We start from the raw sequence: 23,311 nt of genomic DNA on the forward strand, positions 1-23,311 counted from the left end.
AAGAGTAGTGACATGGAGAAAATATCTGTTGTGGATTGTAAAGAGTAGTGACATGGAGAAAATATCTGTTGTGGATTGTAAAAAGAGTAGTGACATGGAGAAAATATCTGTTGTGGATTGTAAAAAGAGTAGTGACATGGAGAAAATATCTGTTGTGGATTGTAAAAAGAGTAGTGATGTGGAGAAAGTATCTGTTGTGGATTGTAAAAAGAGTAGTGGTGTGGAGAAAATATCTGTTGTGGATTGTAAAAAGAGCAGTGACATGGAGAAAATATCTGTTGTGGATTGTAAAAAGAGTAGTGATGTGGAGAAAGTATCTGTTGTGGATTGTAAAAAGAGTAGTGACATGGAGAAAATATCTGTTGTGGATTGTAAAGAGTAGTGACATGGAGAAAATATCTGTTGTGGATTGTAAAAAGAGTAGTGACATGGAGAAAATATCTGTTGTGGATTGTAAAAAGAGTAGTGACATGGAGAAAATATCTGTTGTGGATTGTAAAAAGAGTAGTGACATGGAGAAAATATCTGTTGTGGATTGTAAAAAGAGTAGTGACATGGAGAAAATATCTGTTGTGGATTGTAAAAAGAGTAGTGACATGGAGAAAATATCTGTTGTGGATTGTAAAAAGAGTAGTGATGTGGAGAAAGTATCTGTTGTGGATTGTAAAAAGAGTAGTGACATGGAGAAAATATCTGTTGTGGATTGTAAAAAGAGCAGTGACATGGAGAAAATATCTGTTGTGGATTGTAAAAAGAGTAGTGATGTGGAGAAAGTATCTGTTGTGGATTGTAAAAAGAGTAGTGACATGGAGAAAATATCTGTTGTGGATTGTAAAAAGAGTAGTGACATGGAGAAAATATCTGTTGTGGATTGTAAAAAGAGTAGTGATGTGGAGAAAATATCTGTTGTGGATTGTAAAAAGAGTAGTGACATGGAGAAAATATCTGTTGTGGATTGTAAAAAGAGTAGTGACATGGAGAAAATATCTGTTGTGGATTGTAAAAAGAGTAGTGATGTGGAGAAAGTATCTGTTGTGGATTGTAAAAAGAGTAGTGGTGTGGAGAAAATATCTGTTGTGGATTGTAAAAAGAGCAGTGACATGGAGAAAATATCTGTTGTGGATTGTAAAAAGAGTAGTGATGTGGAGAAAGTATCTGTTGTGGATTGTAAAAAGAGTAGTGACATGGAGAAAATATCTGTTGTGGATTGTAAAAAGAGGAGTGACATGGAGAAAATATCTGTTGTGGATTGTAAAAAGAGTAGTGATGTGGAGAAAATATCTGTTGTGGATTGTAAAAAGAGTAGTGACATGGAGAAAATATCTGTTGTGGATTGTAAAAAGAGTAGTGACATGGAGAAAATATCTGTTGTGGATTGTAAAAAGAGTAGTGATGTGGAGAAAGTATCTGTTGTGGATTGTAAAAAGAGTAGTGGTGTGGAGAAAATATCTGTTGTGGATTGTAAAAAGAGCAGTGACATGGAGAAAATATCTGTTGTGGATTGTAAAAAGAGTAGTGATGTGGAGAAAGTATCTGTTGTGGATTGTAAAAAGAGTAGTGATGTGGAGAAAATATCTGTTGTGGATTGTAAAAAGAGTAGTGATATGGAGAAAATATCTGTTGTGGATTGTAAAAAGAGTAGTGATATGGAGAAAATATCTGTTGTGGATTGTAAAAAGAGTAGTGGTGTGGAAAAAAATGTCTGTTGTGGATTGTAAAACGACTGAAAACAACAGAATATTCAGCATTCTATAAACATAATTACTTCCCTTGCATTGTATTACTCTTTTTTTTGTCACAACAGATTTCTTTGTGTGAAATTTGGGCTGCTCTCTCCATAGAGAGGGCATTGCTACACTGAGAGTCCCACCCCATTTTTTTGTGTTTTTTCCTGCCTGCAGTTTTTCATTTGTTTTCCTATCGAAGTCGATTTTTCTACAGAATTTTTGCCAGGGACAACCCATTTGTTGTTGTGGGTTCTTTTACGGGTGCTAAGTGCATGCTGCACATGGGACCTCGGTTCATTGTCTGATCCGAATGACTAGCGTCCAGACCACCACTCAAGGTCTAGTGGAGGGGGAGAAAATACTGGGGATTGCCGTGATTCGAACCAGCGCTCTCAGATTCTCTCGCTTCCTAGGCAGATGCATTACCTCTAGGCCATCACTCCGCATGTGTCCACTTGTCTCCCTTTGTGTTGACTTATTTCCCTTTGTGTTGACTTATCTCCCTTTGCCAACAGGAGGCACTGGAGCTGACCCAGAGGAAACTGCTTCGTCAGCTGGTGATGTACAAGGCCCACAGCGGTCAGACAGAGTTCCCTCACCTTGTTCTCATCGACCTGGTCGACAGATCCGTCACCAAAGGTCAAGGTCAAGGTCAGGAGACAGACGACGGCAGCAACAAGGAGAACTCTAACGGAGGAGGAAAGAGGGGAGATGAGCAGGAGGAGGAGGAGAAGGTTAGGAGGAGAAAGAAATTCTGGTTTTTCTTTTGTTGTTGTTGTTGTTGTTGCCACTTTCCTTCTTTTTCGTTTTCTTTACAAGTTTTATATTTAACTCATTGTAGCCCACAGCTACTTGCTGGCAACAGCTCCACTGGACCAGCACTACACGGAACCACTGCAGTGAAAAGCAGGGTGGTTCACTAAAACAGCGGAAATCAGTGAAGAATTTGTTGGTTTTATCAGACGGGCACAATAGCCGAGTGGTTAAAGCGTTGGACTGTCAGTCTGAGGGTCCTGGGTTCGAATCACGGTGACGGCGCCTGGTGGGTAAAGGGTGAAGATTTTTCCGATCTCCCAGGTCAACATATGTGCAGACCTGCTAGTGCCTGAACCCCCTTCATGTGCATATGCAAGCAGAAGATCAAATACGCACGTTAAAGATCCTGTAATCCATGTCAGCGTTCGGTGGGTTATGGAAACAAGAACATACCCAGCATGCCCAGCCCCGAAAACGGAGTATGGTTGCCTACATAGTGGGGTAAAAACGGTCATACACGTAAAAGCCTACTCGTGTGCATACGAGTGAACGCAAAAGAAGAAGAAGTTGGTTTTATCAGTTAAACAAAGCTTCGTTTTCACACTTCCAGAATCCGTAATCGGCTCAGTTTAGAACGCCAGCTGTACCAAGCAAGAATAAACAAAATTAGAATAGTGTGTTGGAATGATGATACTCGTACCTAGTCCACAGAGGAAGTAATTATGGTATTGGTTAACTTGTACCTGGAGTAGAATGGGTTTATTTTTTTTTAAAAAGGTATTGAAAAAGAATACCACACTGGTATGCTGGGAGCTGATGGTTTTATGATTAAACATGGAACCAAAAGCAGGTTTAAAAAAAACAGGTTAGAGATTCTACAGTGTTTTGTGGCAAGTGATTAGTGTATATTCGTATCCACTATGTCTGGGGCTGGGTACACCCTTCTTCTTCTTCTTCGCTCATGGGCTGCAACTCCCACATTCACTAGTATTTACACGAGTAGGCTTTTACGTGCATGACCGTTTTTACCCTGGCATGTAGGCAGCCACACTCCGTTTTCTGGGGTAGTTGGGCATATGAAGGTGGGTCCCAGCCCGCCCCTTTCCGTCATTTTAATTTGACCCCCAAGCCAAAATCAGATCCCTGGGAGCTGATGGTTTTGTGATCTGAACATGGAAGTTAGAGTAGAAAATATCTGTTAACCTATTGTTTGCTGCTGACACCAGTGTGTGTGTCAGTGAAGGACTTCCACCTTGCTGACAGCAGTGTGCATGTCAGTGAAGGACTTCCACCTTGCTGAGACCAGTGTGCATATCAGTGAAGGGTGTCCACCTTGCTGAGACCAGTGTGTGTGTCAGTGAAGGGTGTCCACCTTGCTGAGACCAGTGTGTGTGTCAGTGAAGGGTGTCCACCTTGCTGAGACCTGTGTGTGTGTCAGTGAAGGACGTCCACCTTGCTGAGACCAGTGTGTGTGTCAGTGAAGGACGTCCACCTTGCTGACAGCAGTGTGTGTGTCAGTGAAGAGTGTCCACCTTGCTGAGACCAGTGTGTGTGTCAGTGAAGGACGTCCACCTTGCTGAGACCAGTGTGTGTGTCAGTGAAGAGTGTCCACCTTGCTGAGACCAGTGTGTGTGTCAGTGAAGGACGTCCACCTTGCTGACACTAGTGTGCATGTCAGTGAAGAGTGTCCACCTTGCTGAGACCAGTGTGCGTGTCAGTGAAGGACGTCCACCTTGCTGACACTAGTGTGCATGTCAGTGAAGAGTGTCCACCTTGCTGAGACCAGTGTGTGTGTCAGTGAAGGACGTCCACCTTGCTGACAGCAGTGTGTGTGTGTCAGTGAAGGGTGTCCACCTTGCTGAGACCAGTGTGTGTGTCAGTGAAGGGTGTCCACCTTGCTGAGACCAGTGTGTGTGTCAGTGAAGGACGTCCACCTTGCTGACAGCAGTGTGTGTGTCAGTGAAGAGTGTCCACCTTGCTGAGACCAGTGTGTGTGTCAGTGAAGGACGTCCACCTTGCTGAGACCAGTGTGTGTGTCAGTGAAGGGTGTCCACCTTGCTGAGACCAGTGTGTGTGTCAGTGAAGGGTGTCCACCTTGCTGAAACCAGTGTGTGTGTCAGTGAAGGGTGTCCACCTTGCTGAGACCAGTGTGCATGTCAGTGAAGGACTTCCACCTTGCTGAGACCAGTGTGCGTGTCAGTGAAGGACGTCCACCTTGCTGAGACCAGTGTGTGTGTCAGTGAAGGACGTCCACCTTGCTGAGACCAGTGTGCATGTCAGTGAAGGACTTCCACCTTGCTGAGACCAGTGTGCATGTCAGTGAAGGACTTCCACCTTGCTGAGACCAGTGTGTGTGTCAGTGAAGGACGTCCACCTTGCTGAGACCAGTGTGTGTGTCAGTGAAGGGTGTCCACCTTGCTGAGACCAGTGTGTGTGTCAGTGAAGGGTGTCCACCTTGCTGACACCAGTGTGTGTGTCAGTGAAGGACGTCCACCTTGCTGAGACCAGTGTGTGTGTCAGTGAAGGATGTCCACCTTGCTGAGACCAGTGTGTGTGTCAGTGAAGGGTGTCCACCTTGCTGACACCAGTTTTGTGTGTCAGTGAAGGACGTCCACCTTGCTGAGACCAGTGTGTGTGTCAGTGAAGGACTTCCACCTTGCTGAGGCAAAGATGGAACTTAAAAAAAGAAGAAAAAAAAGTCAGGGTTGTCGGTTATTTGGATGTCTTCCAGCATTACTTTTGATCAGCAAAATTGACTGGCACAGTAGCCCATTGGTTAAAGCATTCAGCTTTCAATCTGAGGGTCCCAGGTTTGAGTCTCAGTAACGGTGCCTAGTGGGTAAAGGGTGGAGATTTTTCCGATCTCCCAGGTCAACATATGTGCAGACCTGCTTTGTGCCTGAACCCCTTTTGGTGTGTATTCGGCAAGCAGAAGATCAAATACGCAGGTTAAAGATCCTGTAATCAGTGTCAGCATTCGGTGGGTTATGGAAACAAGAACATTCCCTGAGGTCCCATGTGCAGCACGCACTTGGTGCACTGAAAAAGAACCCATGGCAAGAATTGGGTTTTCTGGCAAAAATATGTGGAAAGAAAATCCACTCTGATAGGCACACAAATATATATGTATGCACTCAAGGCCTGACCTAGCGCGTCAGATAATGTGCTGCTGGTCAGGCGTCGACCCAGCAGATGTGGTGTAGCGTGTATGGATTTGTCTGAATGCAGTGACGCCTCCTTGAGAACCTGAAACTGAAACTGAAAGTCGTTGCCTGTGTGGTGTGCAGGGGAAGGAGGAGGAGGCGCTGAGAGAGAAAGGAGAAAGGGAAGAAAGCAAGGAGGAAGAAGGAAAAGTGGCCGAGTCGGATCAGTACTGCTTCAAGGTTCTGTGTGAATGGGAACAGGTATGGGGTGTTTAGTTGTGTGTGTGTGTGTGTGTGTGTGTGCATGTGTGTGTGTGTCTGTGTGTGCTGTCTTCTGTGCAAGCATTTGATTGTTTCTTGATGTTTCTCTGTATGTGTGTGTGTGTGTGTGCAAGTGTGTGTCCGTGTGTGTGTGTGTGCTGTCTGCTGTGCAGGCATCTGACTGTTTCTTGATGTTTCTGTCTCTGTGTTAAGTGCCAGTGGCACTGTGAACACACAGTGAATCCTTAGCAGGGACATATGTGTCAGTGGCACTGTGAACACAATGAATCCTTAGCAGGGACATATGTGTCAGTGGCACTGTGAACACAATGAATCCTTAGCAGGGACATATGTGTCAGTGGCACTGTGAACACACAATGAATCCTTAGCAGGGACATATGTGTCAGTGGCACTGTGAACACACAATGAACCCTTAGCAGGGACATAGGTGTCAGTGGCACTGTGAACACACAGTGAATCCTTAGCAGGGACATAGGTGTCAGTGGCACTGTGAACACACAATGAATCCTTAGCAGGGACATAGGTGTCAGTGGCACTGTGAACACACAATGAATCCTTAGCAGGGACATAGGTGTCAGTTGCACTGTGAACACACAATGAATCCTTAGCAGGGACATATGTGTCAGTGGCACTGTGAACACACAATGAATCCTTAGCAGGGACATAGGTGTCAGTGGCACTGTGAACACACAATGAATCCTTAGCAGGGACATAGGTGTCAGTTGCACTGTGAACACACAATGAATCCTTAACAGGGACATATGTGTCAGTGGCACTGTGAACACACAATGAATCCTTAGCAGGGACATATGTGTCAGTGGCACTGTGAACACAGTGAATCCTTAGCAGGGACATATGTGTCAGTGGCACTGTGAACACAATGAATCCTTAGCAGGGACATATGTGTCAGTGGCACTGTGAACACAATGAATCCTTAGCAGGGACATATGTGTCAGTGGCACTGTGAACACACAATGAATCCTTAGCAGGGACATATGTGTCAGTGGCACTGTGAACACAATGAATCCTTAGCAGGGACATATGTGTCAGTGGCACTGTGAACACACAATGGAATCCTTAGCAGGGACATAGGTGTCAGTGGCACTGTGAACACAGTGAATCCTTAGCAGGGACATATGTGTCAGTGGCACTGTGAACACAATGAATCCTTAGCAGGGACATATGTGTCAGTGGCACTGTGAACACACAATGAATCCTTAGCAGGGACATATGTTAAAGATCCTGTAATCAATGTCAGCGTTTGGTGGGTTATGGAAACAAGAATATACCCAGCAGGCACATCTCCCAAAACGGAGTATGGCTGCCTACATGGTGGTGTAAAAACGGTCGTACATGTAAAAGCCTTCTCGTGTACATATGAGTGAACGTGGAAGTCGCAGCCCTCAAACGAAGAAGACGAAAAGATTTGGTTTGATTTTGTTTCTCAGGGTTGGCACGAAGCGCCAGTGACAATACCGTTCCCGGGAGCGATGGCAGCAGATGACGCCTTCCTGAAAGAGGTGGCACCATTCTGCGTGCGGATGATGGCCGTGCTGAAACACACTTCCCTCCCCTTACCTGTGCTGACCCTTCCGCAAGGGGAGCAACTGATGAGGAGCTTTGAAGAGGTCAGGACAATGGAGGGTACGAGGTTTTGTGGAGGGGAGCGTGTGTTGGGTGTTGGTCAGAGTTAGAGAAACGTATTTGGTGAAGGTTGGAATTTTGTCCAACGTCCCGTCACCTTTGCTGGGCATTGTTGACATCTCCTTTACCGCCTGTTACACCATCTCCTTTACCGCCTGTTACACCATCTCCTTTACCGCCTGTTACACCATCTCCTTTACCACCTGTTACACCATCTCCTTACACCATCTCCTTTACCGCCTGTTACACCATCTCCTTTACCACCTGTTACACCATCTCCTTACACCATCTCCTTTACCACCTGTTACACCATCTCCTTACACCATCTCCTTTACCACCTGTTACACCATCTCCTTTACCGCCTGTTACACCATCTCCTTCACTGCCTGTTACACCATCTCCTTTACTGCCTGTTACACCATCTGCTTCACTGCCTGTTACACCATCTCCTTTACCGCCTGTTACACCATCTCCTTCACTGCCTGTTACACCATCTCCTTTACTGCCTGTTGCACCATCTCCTTCACTGCCTGTTACACCATGTGGCATACAGAGCAGCATCTAATGTTTCTTCTGTTGCTGTTTCTTGAACAAAGCGTTTTAAGTGGAATGGGTTGTCAGCCCTGTGCTGAACACTCAGCCAGGATTACCATTGGATCAAACTTTGTCTGGCCTCTACCCTTCAACTTTTCCACTTTGCACGGCCCTTCCAGAAGCTTAACTCTTTGGGGACGATGGAATGTGTGAGCATTCCTACATAAAATGGATTTGGATTCGGATGACGGAATGGAACAGCATTTTCCAAAAATAAAAATCCATCACGCACTGTACACGTGATTTTGTGATTAGCCAAGCAGAGTGTGCTATTCTTGGTCACTCACTCCACAACCAAATGGTATGATTGGCCAGCCTGCCATGTGTGGCCTGTCTCGCACACACGCTGACACAGTCACTGGTGATTTGGGGTGAAAAATTGGCATTATTTTCTACATGTAACTGTAAAAATAAGATGAGAAATTTTATTATTTTTTTTTTTAATATGCAGTAGCCCAACACGTAAAAACCACTTCTGAAAGTTTCATTTTCTTACTCTGTATTTTGTATTTTTTGTAATTTTTTTCCAAACCCTTAGGCCATACAAATGGGCTGTCTGTGGGGAAAAGCAAGGGAGAAAACTTGCCGTCCCGAGAGAGTTAACCTCCCACAGGCACAGCTTCAGGGATCACTGAGACACACAAGCCTGTTATATCCTCAACGTACTGATACATACACACTTCATGTTAAATCCTCAGCGTACTGATACATGCATACTTCATGTTATACCCTCAACGTACTGATACTTGAGTACTTTATGTTATACCCTCAACGTACTGATACATACATACTTCATGTTAGATCTTCAATGTACTGATACATACTTCATGTTATATCCTCAGTGTACTGATACATGTGTACTTCATGATATATCCTCAATGTACTGATACATACAGACTTCATGTTATATCCTCAACGTACTGATACATACATACTTAATGTTATATCCTCAACGTACTGATACATATATACTTCACATGTATGCAGCGTGTGTGTGTGTGTGTGTGTGTGTGTGTGTGTGTGTAGTCACATTTTGGTGTGTGTATGTAACATAGATATGATGTATTATGTTAACAAAAGCGTTTTTGTAAAGCACCTAGAGCAGATTTCTGGATAGTGTGCTATATAAGTATCCATTATTATTATTATTATTATTAATATTATGTTATATCTTCAACGTACTGATACACGCATACTTAATGTTATATCCTCAACGTACTGATACATATATACTTCATGTTATATCCTGAACATACTGATACATACATACTTAATGTTATATCCTCAACGTACTGATACATATATATTTCATGTTATATCCTCAACGTACTGACACATACATACTTAATGTTATATCCTCAACATACTGATATATATATACTTCATGTTATATCCTCAACGTACTGATACATACATACTTAATGTTATATTATCAACGTACTGATACATATATACTTCATGTTATATCCTGAACATACTGATACATACATACTTAATGTTATATCCTCAACGTACTGATACATATATATTTCATGTTATATCCTCAACGTACTGACACATACATACTTAATGTTATATCCTCAACGTACTGATACATATATACTTCATGTTATATCCTCAACGTACTGATACATACATACTTAATGTTATATCCTCAACATACTGATATATATATACTTCATGTTATATCCTCAACGTACTGATACATACATACTTAATGTTATATTATCAACGTACTGATACATATATACTTCATGTTATATCCTCAACGTACTGATACATGCATACTTCATGGTATATCCTCAACGTACTGATACATACATATTTCATGTTATATCTGCAACATACTGATACATGCATACTTAATGTTATATCCTCAACGTACTGATACATATATACTTCATGTTATATCCTCAGTGTACTGATACATATGTACTTCATGTTATATCCTCAACGTACTGACACATGCATACTTCATGTTATATCCTCAACGTACTGATGCATACATACTCAATGTTATATCCTCAGTGTACTGATACATATGTACTTCATGTTATATCCTCAACACACTGATACATGTGTACTTCATGTTACATCCTCAACACACTGATACATGTGTACTTCATGTTATATCCTCAACACACTGATACATGTGTACTTCATGTTACATCCTCAACACACTGATACATGTGTACTTCACATAAATTACAGTCACTGAACACGGCCTGTGTGTTTGATGATATATCAAAACAAAACAACATTACATCTGTTGATGGCGTTGCTGACCTACTCCAGGAAATCTTACTGAAAGAACTGAAGAATGTCTGGTTACAACAAATGACATCTTGTTGTATGGAAACGTTGTCTGTTGCTAAGGACGCAACATCCCTTCCAGAATTTAGAGAGCAAATTGTCATTTACCCACAATACAACTTCTTTGTGATTTTTTCTATTAAGTCAGCTTTAATACACAAGTGTATTATAGATTATTTTGCTTAAACTATATCAAATCAATAACATTAGTGAGAGGCTGATTTCTAAAATATTTTGTTTGACATTAATTCTGACTGAAAAAATGTTCTTAGATGTGTCAACATAATTTTACTTGATGTCTTTGAATACTAAAACATGTACATATAATAAAAGATGAATAATTTTACTAGATGTCTTTGAATACTGAAACATGTACATGTAATAAAAAGATGAATAATTTTACTGGTGTCTTTGAATACTGAAACATGTACATGTAATAAAAAGATGAATAATTTTACTAGATGTCTTTGAATACTGAAACATGTATGTAATAATAAAAAATGATGATAATACATCTTGTTTCTGTGTGCCATGGTCTGTGTTCATGTAAAAGGAATTATAAAAAAATGCAGTCTTTGACAACTTTTGTATAAGTGAATATGTGAAAGTGCGTCACAGGATTTTTGATGAAATATTATTGCAGTAGTTACATGCATTGTCTCATTGGAAATTGTAGCACAAAGATGCTATTTAGAAATTTAAAAAAAAATTGAAACATTGTTTATGATAATAGCATTGCTGATGATGATAATAACAATGACAGTGATGATAATTTGTGTGGAAAAGGATGATTATGATTAGATGCTGCAATGATGACCAAAAATCCAGTGGTACCGAACCTTCAGAATTTTTATTCATTATTTTTTCCTCTGTGTTTTCAGTGGAGCTCACGCAACAGCAATGAGTTTGAGGATGCCTACAAACGTCTGGTGGACACAGTGCAGAGACAGGACCAGCTGAAGACCTATGGCGGACTGAAAAGGCAGGACTTGGGTTTGATTCTTGTTGTGACGGGCGCAATAGCCAAGTGGTTAAAGCGTTGGACTGTCAATCTGAGGGTCCTGGGTTCGAATCACGGTGACGGCGCCTGGTGGGTAAAGGGTGGAGATTTTTCCGATCTCCCAGGTCAACATATGTGCAGACCTGCTAGTGCCTGAACCCCCTTCGTGTGTATATGCAAGCAGAAGATCAAATACGCACGTTAAAGATCCTGTAATCCATGTCAGCGTTCCGTGAGTTATGGAAACAAGAACATACCCAGCATGCACCCCCAAAAACGGAGTATGGCTGCCTACATGGCGGGGTAAAAACGGTCATACACGTAAAAGCCAACTCGTGTGCATACGAGTGAACGCAGAAGAAGAAGAAGAATGTTGTTTTAGTTGTTGTTTTCTTTTTCTTTCTTTTTTTTTTAACCCATTCAATCCAGTGGGGGTTCATAGCCTTGACAAGGCTTCCATGTTTTACTGATACAGAAAAAAACACAGTGTATGTACTGTTTGATATGAGGTGCTTAGAGCACATCTGCAGGGAGTTTGGCCCATACAAGTACAATATGTTATTATTGTTAAGATGTACCGGGTTGTTGTTTTTTCCATATTACATGTGGACGCATCAGGAAATACTGTAGAAGTTAGTTCCCATCTTTGTGGTTTCAGCATACATGTATGTATGTATGTATGTATAGTACGTACGAGTTTTTATGCGCATATATATATGTTTATTGTGCATGACTGTGAGTTGAGGACTGGGTGCGTTTCGCACGTGTGTAAAGCGCTTTGTGCAATGAAGAAAGCGCTGATGAGGAAAGCGCTGATAAATTTCCAGTTATTATTATGTATGTAGGAACATAGAAACCGTTTTAAGGAGACAAAGTTTGACACCAGAGCTACGCTCCAGCACAGAGCGCAGTGAGTTGATTGATGTATATTGATGATGGAGACACCGTGGCTGAATCAGGCATTGGGCTCCTGTTCACCAGTCATCAGGGATCAAGGCACTGTCAGCATGTCGTTGTGTCCATGGGGAAAGGCGCTTCAGTCTGATTGTCAGCATGTTGCTGTGTCCATGGGGAAAGGCGCTTCAGTCTGATTGTCAGGCACTGTCGTTGTGTCCATGGGGAAAGGTGCTTCAGTCTGATTGTCAGCATGTCGTTGTGTCCATGGGGAAAGGCGCTTCAGTCTGATTGTCAGCATGTCGTTGTGTCCATGGGGAAAGGCGCTTCAGTCTGATTGTCAGCATGTCCTTGTGTCCATGGGGAAAGGCGCTTCAGTCGGATTGTCAGCATGTCGTTGTGTCCATGGGGAAAGGCGCTTCAGTCTGATGTCAGCATGTCGTTGTGTCCATGGGGAAAGGTGCTTCAGTCGGATTGTCAGCATGTCGTGTGTCCATGGGGAAAGGCGCTTCAGTCTGATTGTCAGCATGTCGTGTGTCCATGGGGAAAGGCGCTTTCAGTCTGATTGTCAGCATGTCGTTGTGTCCATGGGGAAAGGCGCTTCAGTCTGTCAGCATGTCGTTGTGTCCATGGGGAAAGGCGCTTCAGTCTGATTGTCAGCATGTCGTGTCCATGGGGAAAGGCGCTTCAGTCTGATTGTCAGCATGTCGCTGTGTCCATGGGGAAAGGTGCTTCAGTCTGATTGTCAGCATGTTGTGTCCATGGGGAAAGGCGCTTCAGTCTGATTGTCAGCATGTTGCTGTGTCCATGGGGAAAGGCGTTTCAGTCTGATTGTCAGCATGTCGTTGTGTCCATGGGGAAAGGCGTTTCAGTCTGATTGTCAGCATGTTGTGTCCATGGGGAAAGGCGCTTCAGTCTGATTGTCGGCATGTCGTGTCCATGGGGAAAGGCGCTTCAGTCTGATTGTCGGCATGTCGTGTCCATGGGGAAAGGCGCTTCAGTCTGATTGTCGGCATGTCGTGTCCATGGGGAAAGGCGCTTCAGTCTGATTGTCAGCATGTCGTTGTGTCCATGGGGAAAGGCGCTTCAGTCTGATTGTCAGCATGTTGCTGTGTCCATGGGGAAAGGCGCTTCAGTCTGATTGTCAGCATGTTGCTGTGTCCATGGGGAAAGGTGCTTCAGTCGGATTGTCAGCATGTTGCTGTGTCCATGGGGAAAGGCGCTTCAGTCTGATTGTCAGCATGTTGCTGTGTCCATGGGGAAAGGTGCTTCAGTCTGATTGTCAGCATGTCGTGTCCATGGGGAAAGGCGCTTCAGTCTGATTGTCAGCATGTCGTGTCCATGGGGAAAGGCGTTTCAGTCTGATTGTCCACACTCCACCCAGGTGTGAATGGGTCCCCTGACCTGGGATAAGGATGCTTTAAACGGCAGAATGAGAGCATTGGCCCCCAGCCATCCTGTACAGAGCCCCACACTGACACATTGGCCCCCAGCCATCCTGTACAGAGCCCCACACTGACACATTGGCCTCCAGCCATCCTGTACAGAGCCCCACACTGACACATTGGCCCCCAGCCATCCTGTACAGAGCCCCACACTGACACATTGGTCCCCAGCCATCCTGTACAGAGCCCCACACTGACACATTGGCCCCAGCCATCCTGTACAGAGCCCCAGACACATTGGTCCCCAGCCATCCTGTACAGAGCCCCAGACACATTGGCCCCCAGCCATCCTGTACAGAGCCCCACACTGACACATTTTTCATATTGTAACAAAGCTGCAGCCAGTATCCCCACCAGTAGAACAATGACTAACCTTTGCCCCCTGACCCAGTTTGAAGTGAACAAGTCTGTTGTGTCGCACATGAACCAAAGCCTGCGACTGAGAGCATCGTTTCTAAAATGTTTGGCGCTGGGGGGAGTGTTTTCACACAGAAACTTGGCAGTGAAAGAGTTAAAAAAAACAAAAAAAAAAAAAAAAAAAAAAACCATTCTGTGCACACGTTGCAGGTGCCACGTGACCAACGGAAAGCAGCTCTGGCTGTGCCCGGCACACAGCTCCCAGCTTGGAGGTGTCGGTGCCGACGTCTCGTCTGCTGTCACGGCCGTGTCCTACACCAAACCCTCCCACAACAACAGTGATGATGACGATGATGATGATGATGATGATGATGATGACTACAAGATTGTCCGAGAAGAAGACCAGACAGGGCTGCCAACGACGCCCAAGGTGGAAGAAAAGGGTAAGGGTGGTAATTGGGGGAGGTGGAGGGGTTTAGGGAGTAGGAGGTGTGGCAGGGGGTGGGAGAGGGGTTTAGGGGCGGGAGGTGTGGCGGGGGGGCGGGGGGGCGGGGGTGGTGGGGGTGGCAGGGGGTGGGGGAGGGATTTAGGGTGTAGGAGGTGTGGCAGGCGGTGGGGGAGGGGTTTAGGGGGTGGGAGGTGTGGCAGGGGGTGGGGGAGGGGTTTAGCGGTGGGAGGTTTGGAGGTTTTTAGGGGGCAGGAAGTGTGGCAGGGGGTGGGGTAGGGGTTTAGGGGGTAGGAGATGTGGCAGGGGGTGGGGGAGGGGTTTAGGGGGTGGGAGGTGTGGCTGGGGGAGGGGTTTAAGGGGTGGGAGGTGTGGCAGGAGGTGGGGGAGGGGTTTAGGGGCGGGAGGTGTGGCAGGGGGTGGGAGGTGTGGAGGGGTTTAGGGGCGGGAGGTGTGGCAGGGGGTGGGGGAGGGGTTTAGGGGGTGGGAGGTGTGGCAGGGGATGGGGGAGGGGTTTAGGGGATAGGAGGGGTGGGGGAGGGGTTTAGGGGCGGGAGGTGTGGCAGGGGGCGGGAGGTGTGGAGGGGTTTAGGGGCGGGAGGTGTGGCAGGGGGCGGGAGGTGTGGAGGGGTTTAGGGGCGGGAGGTGTGGCAGGGGGTGGGGGAGGGGTTTAGGGGGTGGGAGGTGTGGCAGGGGGTGGGGGAGGGGTTTAGGGGCGGGAGGTGTGGCAGGGGGCGGGAGGTGTGGAGGGGTTTAGGGGCGGGAGGTGTGGCAGGGGGTGGGGGAGGGTTTTAGGGGGTGGGAGGTGTGGCAGGAGGTGGGGGAGGGGTTTAGGGGGTGGGAGGTGTCCAGCGGGTGGGGGAGGGGTTTAGGGGGTGGGAGGTGTGGCAGGGGGTGGGGGAGGGGTTTAGGGGGTGGGAGGTGTCCAGCGGGTGGGGGAGGGGTTTAGGGGGTGGGAGGTGTGGCGGGGGGTGGGGGAGGGGTTTAGGGGGTGGGAGGTGTGGCAGGGTGTGGGGGAGGGGTTTAGGGGGTGGGAGGTGTCCAGCGGGTGGGGGAGGGGTTTAGGGGATGGGAGGTGTGGCGGGGGAGGGGTTTGGGAATTATTTGTGTATGGCGGGGGGACAGGGGGGGGGGGGGGGGGGGGGGGGGAGGTGGTGGTTTTGTGGTTTAAATAATTTCTGATTGTTCAACAGTTGACATGATCACAATGCAAACACAGACAAAGGAGCATCAACAAGCTTAAAGCTTACACTGTGCTCACAACGCTGCACTTCAATTTTTGACATGACAGCTAATGAACCGTATTATCATTTGCATCAGATAAACAGTAAGTAAAGAAATAAAAACCAATGAATACACAAATAAGTAAAAATAATGCTGCTTTCAATATTAACATGAAATTAAATTTATAGTCACCAGAGGCACTTACTGGCTTGATGAAGGAGAAAGGCAAAGGGGATTTTAAAAAGAAAAAAAAATTTAGAAAAATGAGGGAGGTGGTGATGATGGGGGAGGGTGGATGGCAAGGGAATACATAACAAATGGCAAACTGATAAAAAGGAAAGGAAAAAAAACTACATATTGGGGAATATAACGCTCTCTAAGTTTTGGAAGGGATGTTGCGTCCTTAGCAACAGACAACGTTTCCGTACAACAAGATGTCATTCATTGTAAGCAGACATTCCTCAGTTCTTTCAGTAAGATTTCCTGGAGTTGGTCAGCAACGCCATCAACGGATGTAATGTTGTTTTGTTTTGATATATCATCAAACACACAGGCTGTGTTCAGTGACTGTAATTCATGCGAAGTACACATGTATCAGTGTGTTGAGGATATAACATGAAGTACACATGTATCAGTGTGTTGAGGATGTAACATGAAGTACACATGTATCAGTGTGTTGAGGATATAACATGAAGTACACATGTATCAGTGTATTGAGGATATAACATGAAGTACACATGTATCAGTGTGTTGAGGATGTAACATGAAGTACACATGTATCAGTGTGTTGAGGATATAACATGAAGTACACATGTATCAGTGTGTTGAGGATATAACATGAAGTACACATGTATCAGTGTGTTGAGGATATAACATGAAGTACACATGTATCAGTGTGTTGAGGATATAACATGAAGTACACATGTATCAGTGTGTTGAGGATGTAACATGAAGTACACATGTATCAGTGTGTTGAGGATGTAACATGAAGTACACATGTATCAGTGTGTTGAGGATGTAACATGAAGTACACATGTATCAGTGTGTTGAGGATGTAACATGAAGTACACATGTATCAGTGTGTTGAGGATATAACATGAAGTACATATGTATCAGTACATTGAGGATGTAACATGAAGTACATATGTATCAGTACATTGAGGATGTAACATGAAGTACATATGTATCAGTACATTGAGGATGTAACATGAAGTACACATGTATCAGTACGTTGAGGATGTAACATGAAGTACACATGTATCAGTGTGTTGAGGATGTAACATGAAGTACATATGTATCAGTATATTGAGGATATAACATGAAGTATATATGTATCAGTACTATCAGTACATTGAGGATATAACATTAAGTATGTATGTATCAGTACGTTGAGGATATAACATGAAGTATGTATGTATCAGTACGTTGAGGATATAACATGAAGTATGTATGTATCAGTACGTTGAGGATATAACACTGAGACAGTGGGAGAGAGAGAGATCCAGAGAGAGAGACAATGTGTATGTAGTTGTGTGGGGGTCAGAAGCAGTAGTTGTTTCGTCAGTCTTTGAAAAGTTTGTGGGTATTCAATGTATTAATGTGTGTAGGGTGTTTCAATAAATGTGTCAGCATAGGTCTGTGTCATGATATGATGAATGCATCATGTTGTTATGTCAGAATTGTAATTTCTTTGCATGTTTTTGTATCATCTGGTCTTTACAGTCTGGATAATCCAATTTTTTGTATATTGTCTTGTCTGTATTGTCTGGATAATCCAACGTTTTTATATCATCTTTATCACTGTCTTGTCTGTAGTGTCTGGATAATCAAGTGTTTTCGTATCATCTTTGTAATCATCTTGTCTGTAATGTCTGGATAATCCAGTGTTTTCATATCATCATGTCTGTAGTGTCAGGATAACCCAGTGTTTTCATATCATCATGTCTGTAGTGTCAGGATAACCCAGTGTTTTCATATCATCATGTCTGTAGTGTCAGGATAACCCAGTGTTTTAGTATCATCATGTCTGTAGTGTCAGGATAACCCAGTGTTTTAGCATCATCATGTCTGTAGTGTCAGGATAACCCAGTGTTTTCATATCATGTCTGTAGTGTCAGGATAACCCAGTGTTTTAGTATCATCATGTCTGTAGTGTCAGGATAACCCAGTGTTTTAGTATCATCATGTCTGTAGTGTCAGGATAACCCAGTGTTTTCATATCATGTCTGTAGTGTCAGGATAACCCAGTGTTTTTGTATTATCATGTTTGTAGTGTCAGGATAACCCAGTGTTTTCATATCATGTCTGTAGTGTCAGGATAACCCAGTGTTTTTGTATCATTATGTCTGTAGTGTCAGGATAATCCAGTATTTTCATATCATTATGTCTGTAGTGTCAGGATAACCCAGTGTTTTCATATCGTCATGTCTGTAGTGTCAGGATAACCCAGTGTTTTCATATCATCATGTCTGTAGTGTCAAGATAACCCAGTGTTTTCATATCATCATGTCTGTAGTGTCAGGATAACCCAGTGTTTTCATATCATCATGTCTGTAGTGTCAGGATAACCCAGTATTTTCATATCATTATGTCAGTAGTGTCAGGATAACCCAGTGTTTTTGTATCATCATGTCAGTAGTGTCAGGATAACCCAGTGTTTTAGTATTATCATGTCTGTAGTGTCAGAATAACCCAGTGTTTTCATATCATTATGTCTGTAGTGTCAAGATAACCCAGTGTTTTCATATCATCATGTCTGTAGTGTCAGGATAACCCAGTGTTTTTGTATCATCATGTCTGTAGTGTCAGGATAACCCAGTGTTTTTGTATCATCATGTCTGTAGTGTCAGGATAACCCAGTGTTTTAGTATTATCATGTCTATAGTGTCAGAATAACCCAGTGTTTTCATATCTTTATGTCTGTAGTGTCAAGATAACCCAATGTTTTCATATCATCATGTCTGTAGTGTCAGGATAACCCAGTGTTTTAGTATTATCATGTCTGTAGTGTCAGGATAACCCAGTGTTTTTGTATCATCATGTCTGTAGTGTCAGGATAACCCAGTGTTTTTGTATTATCATGTCTGTAGTGTCAGGATAACCCAGTGTTTTTGTATTATCATGTCTGTAGTGTCAGGATAACCCAGTGTTTTAGTATCATCATGTCTGTAGTGTCAGGATAACCCAGTGTTTTTGTATCATCATGTCTGTAGTGTCAGAATAACCCGATGTTTTCCTTCCCTCTGTGCACAGCGCCCCCTGCAGGCTCCAGCAGTCGGCCGACGCAGCAAACCCCAAGATCCACCAGCCGACGCTCCACTCCACACAAACCCGCACGCGCCACCAGCCGAGCATGTCTGCTGATGTGATCCTGTCAGCCCGTCCCTCTTTTGTGCGGGCGTGGGTGTTTGGGTTTGTTTTTATTTCCTGTTCTTTTTTTTTTCTCTCAGAACTTGTGACGACAACATCATCAGCACTGTCCAGGCTGAAACGTGTATGGAAGGACAGCAGTATCTCCACGAAACACAAGATCAGACTCCTGTGTGCACTGGTTTATACTCCATCTTCCTGTGTGCGTTTGATCAGTCTGATGTCATCATCTTATATGAACAGGCTATAAATAAATAAACGAACGATGTGTGCGTTTGAGACATGGCCCCTCACGGCAGACTTGGAAAGAAGAAATCAAGCCACTGAAGTGAGCTGTTATCACAACATATGTCACCGATACACAAGTTCACCAAACCATCAAGTGGCACACTGGACTTGATGAAGGTCTGCTGAAATCCGTGGAAGAGTAGTGTTGCTAGAACAATCCTCCTGGGGTCTGTTGAGGGAGGGAGACAGAGGGAGGGGAGTAGTGTTGCTAGAACAATCCTCCTGGGGTCTGTTGAGGGAGGGAGACAGAGGGAGGGGAGTAGTGTTGCTAGAACAATCCTCCTGGGGTCTGTTGAGGGAGGGAGACAGAGGGAGGGGAGTAGTGTTGCTAGAACAATCCTCCTGGGGTCTGTTGAGGGAGGGAGACAGAGGGAGGGGAGTAGTGTTGCTAGAACAATCCTCCTGGGGTCTGTTGAGGGAGGGAGACAGAGGGAGGGGAGTAGTGTTGCTAGAACAATCCTCCTGGGGTCTGTTGAGGGAGGGAGACACAGGGAGGGGAGTAGTGTTGCTAGAACAATCCTCCTGGGGTCTGTTGAGGGAGGGAGACAGAGGGAGGGGAGTAGTGTTGCTAGAACAATCCTCCTGGGGTCTGTTGAGGGAGGGAGACAGAGGGAGGGGAGTAGTGTTGCTAGAACAATCCTCCTGGGGTCTGTTGAGGGAGGGAGACAGAGGGAGGGGAGTAGTGTTGCTAGAACAATCCTCCTGGGGTCTGTTGAGGGAGGGAGACAGAGGGAGGGGAGTAGTGTTGCTAGAACAATCCTCCTGGGGTCTGTTGAGGGAGGGAGACAGAGGGAGGGGAGTAGTGTTGCTAGAACAATCCTCCTGGGGTCTGTTGAGGGAGGGAGACAGACGGGAGGACAGAAAGAAGCAACGAACTGACAGCACTGTAGATTGGACATGGAAACTATTTTCAGAGACCCACGTTTTGACACACAGCCAGACGGGCACAAGAGCCGAGTGGTTAAAGTGTTGGACTTTCAATCTGAGGGTCCCGGGTTCGAATCTCGGTGACGGCGCCTGGTGGGTAAAGGGTGGAGATTTTTACGATCTCTCAGGTCAACATATGTGCAGACCTGCTAGTGCCTGAACCCCCTTCTTGTATATATGCAAGCAGAAGATCAAATACGCAGGTTAAAGATCCTGTAATCCATGTCAGCGTTCGGTGGGTTAGGGAAATAAGAACATACCCAGCATGCACGCCCCCGAAAGTGGAGTATGGCTGCCTACATGGCGGGGTAAAAACGGTCATACATGTAAAAGCCCACTCGTGTGCATACAAGTGAACGTGGGAATTGCAGCCCACAAACACAGAAGAAGAAGGAGAAGAAGACACACAGCCGACAGACGTGAAGGAATCTGGTGAACAGTTCTCGTGTGCAGCACCCTGATGACTCGCAGAGTAAAGGGAGAGAAAAAGGAAGGTGTATACATGTACACAGCATCACACACGATAATGATAATCATCATACATAACTTTTCTGTGGCAAGATATCCAGTACTAACGCTGCTCAAAGCACCTAACACAGTCTAGTTGAATATAGTAAACTCGACATAAAGACATTTACAGCAGCGTTTTGTTGACAAAAAACATCCAGTGCAATCACACATGCAAACCAAAACTTACATGGATACATACAACTGAAGAAGAACATTTCAAAATCCATCAAACAATGAAAAATGAAATATGAGTTGTCAAAATTATGTATACCTCAGTATGCACAAGAGTTTTCTTTTTGTTATTTTTCTGCACATGAATTTCTCTACATCAAACATATGCTGATTGTCTGCTGGGATCTGCGTGATGTTGACATTTAGGATCTGCATGATATTGACAACTAGGATGTGCATGATATTGACAGCTAGGATCTGCATATTGACAGCTAGGATGTGCATGATATTAATAGCTAGGATGTGCATGATATTGATAGCTAGGATGTGCATGATATTGACAGCTAGGATGTGCATGATATTGATAGCTAGGATGTGCATGATATTGGGATCTGTGTGATATTACTGCTAGGATCTGTATCATAACAGACACAAACGTTTTGCAGCCAGTTCCACAAAGACCCTGTTCAGAGAAGTTCCTCTGAATACTGTTTTGTTGTTGTTGTTTTCAGTTCTTGAAGTAAATGATTTTTTTTTTTTTTTTTTTTTGACGTGATTTCATTTTTGTATGTATTGAAGAAGCCATGGTTGAATTGATCTTTTAAATGTAACTTTAACTGACCTCAAGGAAACGAACATTTTTAGTTAACACACTTTGATTTTTTAAGTGGATTGTGGCTGAACTGGTATTTTTGTTGTGGTGCATTATTTTAAATGACCTTCAACATTGGTTTCTCTCTGGTTTTGAGAACTGTTTTCATTCCCTCCAAAATGGCGCCTTTTGTGGTTAGCAAGGCAAAAAGCAGCACATGTACCTTTGATTGTGACTTCATGTCTTCACCAGTTCATTTGGTTGATGTTTATTTTTGTGATAGTGTTGTGCAAAACTGAACAAAAAAGAAAGAAAAGAAAAAAAGATTGGATATATGTGTGCACAGACATTCACATTCTGACTATACTGTGTCATGATTCACATACGCAGCACAATTGGATTTGATTGTGTTGGTGTTGTGCATTGGATGTATGTAAATAATAAGGACAGTGAAAACTTTATGCTGCACATTGATAGCATTATGATGAGCGCCCATGAATTCACATATTTTTTATGATACTGTTTCGTGATTGATAAAATCATGGTGATTTGATCTGGTTCTGAATTAATGCCTTTGCCATTCATGTTTTGTCTTTTTTGTTTGTTTGTTTGTTTTTTATCAGATGATAGTGTCTGACACAACTTTAGAATAAAAAAGAAGATATGATGTATGAGCCCAGTGCATTCACTTTCAGGTGGTAATGTGTTATGATGAACATAAGCAGCATGGTTTGATTTTGTTACAAGTTCATTGCTTTATTACCCTTTTCTTGTCATTTCATTTTGAAGTAGTGCTGTATGCAACTAATGAAAAAAGATTTGGAACATGAAAAGGATTAGGACTGAAAACTTAGACTACTAAGGGCGCATTGATAGCATTACTGTGAGTGCATGTGCTTGTTGATAGCATTACTGTGAGTGCATGTGCATTCGCAATCGTAAGATACTGTATTATGATATAAACACACACACACACACACACACACATATCTTCACATCGAAAGTCCTATTGTTCAACATTCCACTACTTTTTTTTTCCATTGTTTGGTTTTAGTTAGTTACTGCTATACCTTGATTTTTGTTTGTTTGTTTGTTTGAGTGAATGGTTGATAGAAATGCCAGCCAGGTTTGAAATGTGACGTGATTCAGATTTATGTATGCAGCATATATACATGATATAAGGAAGTACTGTGGCAGAACCGGCTAAATGATGGACCTCTGATCCAGTGATCAATGATGGACCTCTGATCCAGTGTTCACCAGTGATCAGTGATGGACCTCTGATCCAGTGTTCACCAGTGATCAATGATGGACCTCTGATCCAGTGATCAGTGATGGACCTCTGATCCAGTGTTCACCAGTGATCAGTGATGGACCTCTGATCCAGTGTTCACCAGTGATCAATGATGGACCTCTGATCCAGTGATCAGTGATGGACCTCTGATCCAGTGTTCACCAGTGACCAGGGTTCAAGACCCAGTTTCAGCGTGATGCTGTGCCCTTGGGAAAGGCGCTTCACTGCAGTTGTCCTCAGTCCAAGCAGCTGTGAAGGGTGGGTACCCGATGTCAGTTGGGGAAGGTTAACTCACTCAGTACGGCCAGTCCTCTCTTCTCCTCTACACAGACCCCT

General features: G+C 44.0%; 1 protein-coding gene across 1 annotated transcript in view; it reads left to right on the forward strand.

Annotated features, from left to right (window-relative positions):
* LOC143301941 (uncharacterized) overlaps positions 1-19,660 on the forward strand; it is a 155,202-nt gene extending 135,542 nt beyond the window's left edge. The window contains exons 55-60 of the mRNA XM_076616399.1: positions 2,243-2,461; positions 5,771-5,887; positions 7,357-7,536; positions 11,341-11,441; positions 14,366-14,598; positions 19,077-19,660. Of these exons, the coding sequence (XP_076472514.1) occupies positions 2,243-2,461; positions 5,771-5,887; positions 7,357-7,536; positions 11,341-11,441; positions 14,366-14,598; positions 19,077-19,192 (966 nt within the window). The 3' untranslated portion in view covers positions 19,193-19,660. The remainder of the gene's footprint in view (positions 1-2,242; positions 2,462-5,770; positions 5,888-7,356; positions 7,537-11,340; positions 11,442-14,365; positions 14,599-19,076) is intronic.
* The last annotated feature ends 3,651 nt before the right edge of the window (positions 19,661-23,311 follow it).

This window comes from Babylonia areolata, chromosome 28 (assembly GCF_041734735.1).
Source record: "Babylonia areolata isolate BAREFJ2019XMU chromosome 28, ASM4173473v1, whole genome shotgun sequence".
In the NCBI taxonomy this organism is placed as follows: Eukaryota; Metazoa; Mollusca; class Gastropoda; order Neogastropoda; family Buccinidae; genus Babylonia; species Babylonia areolata.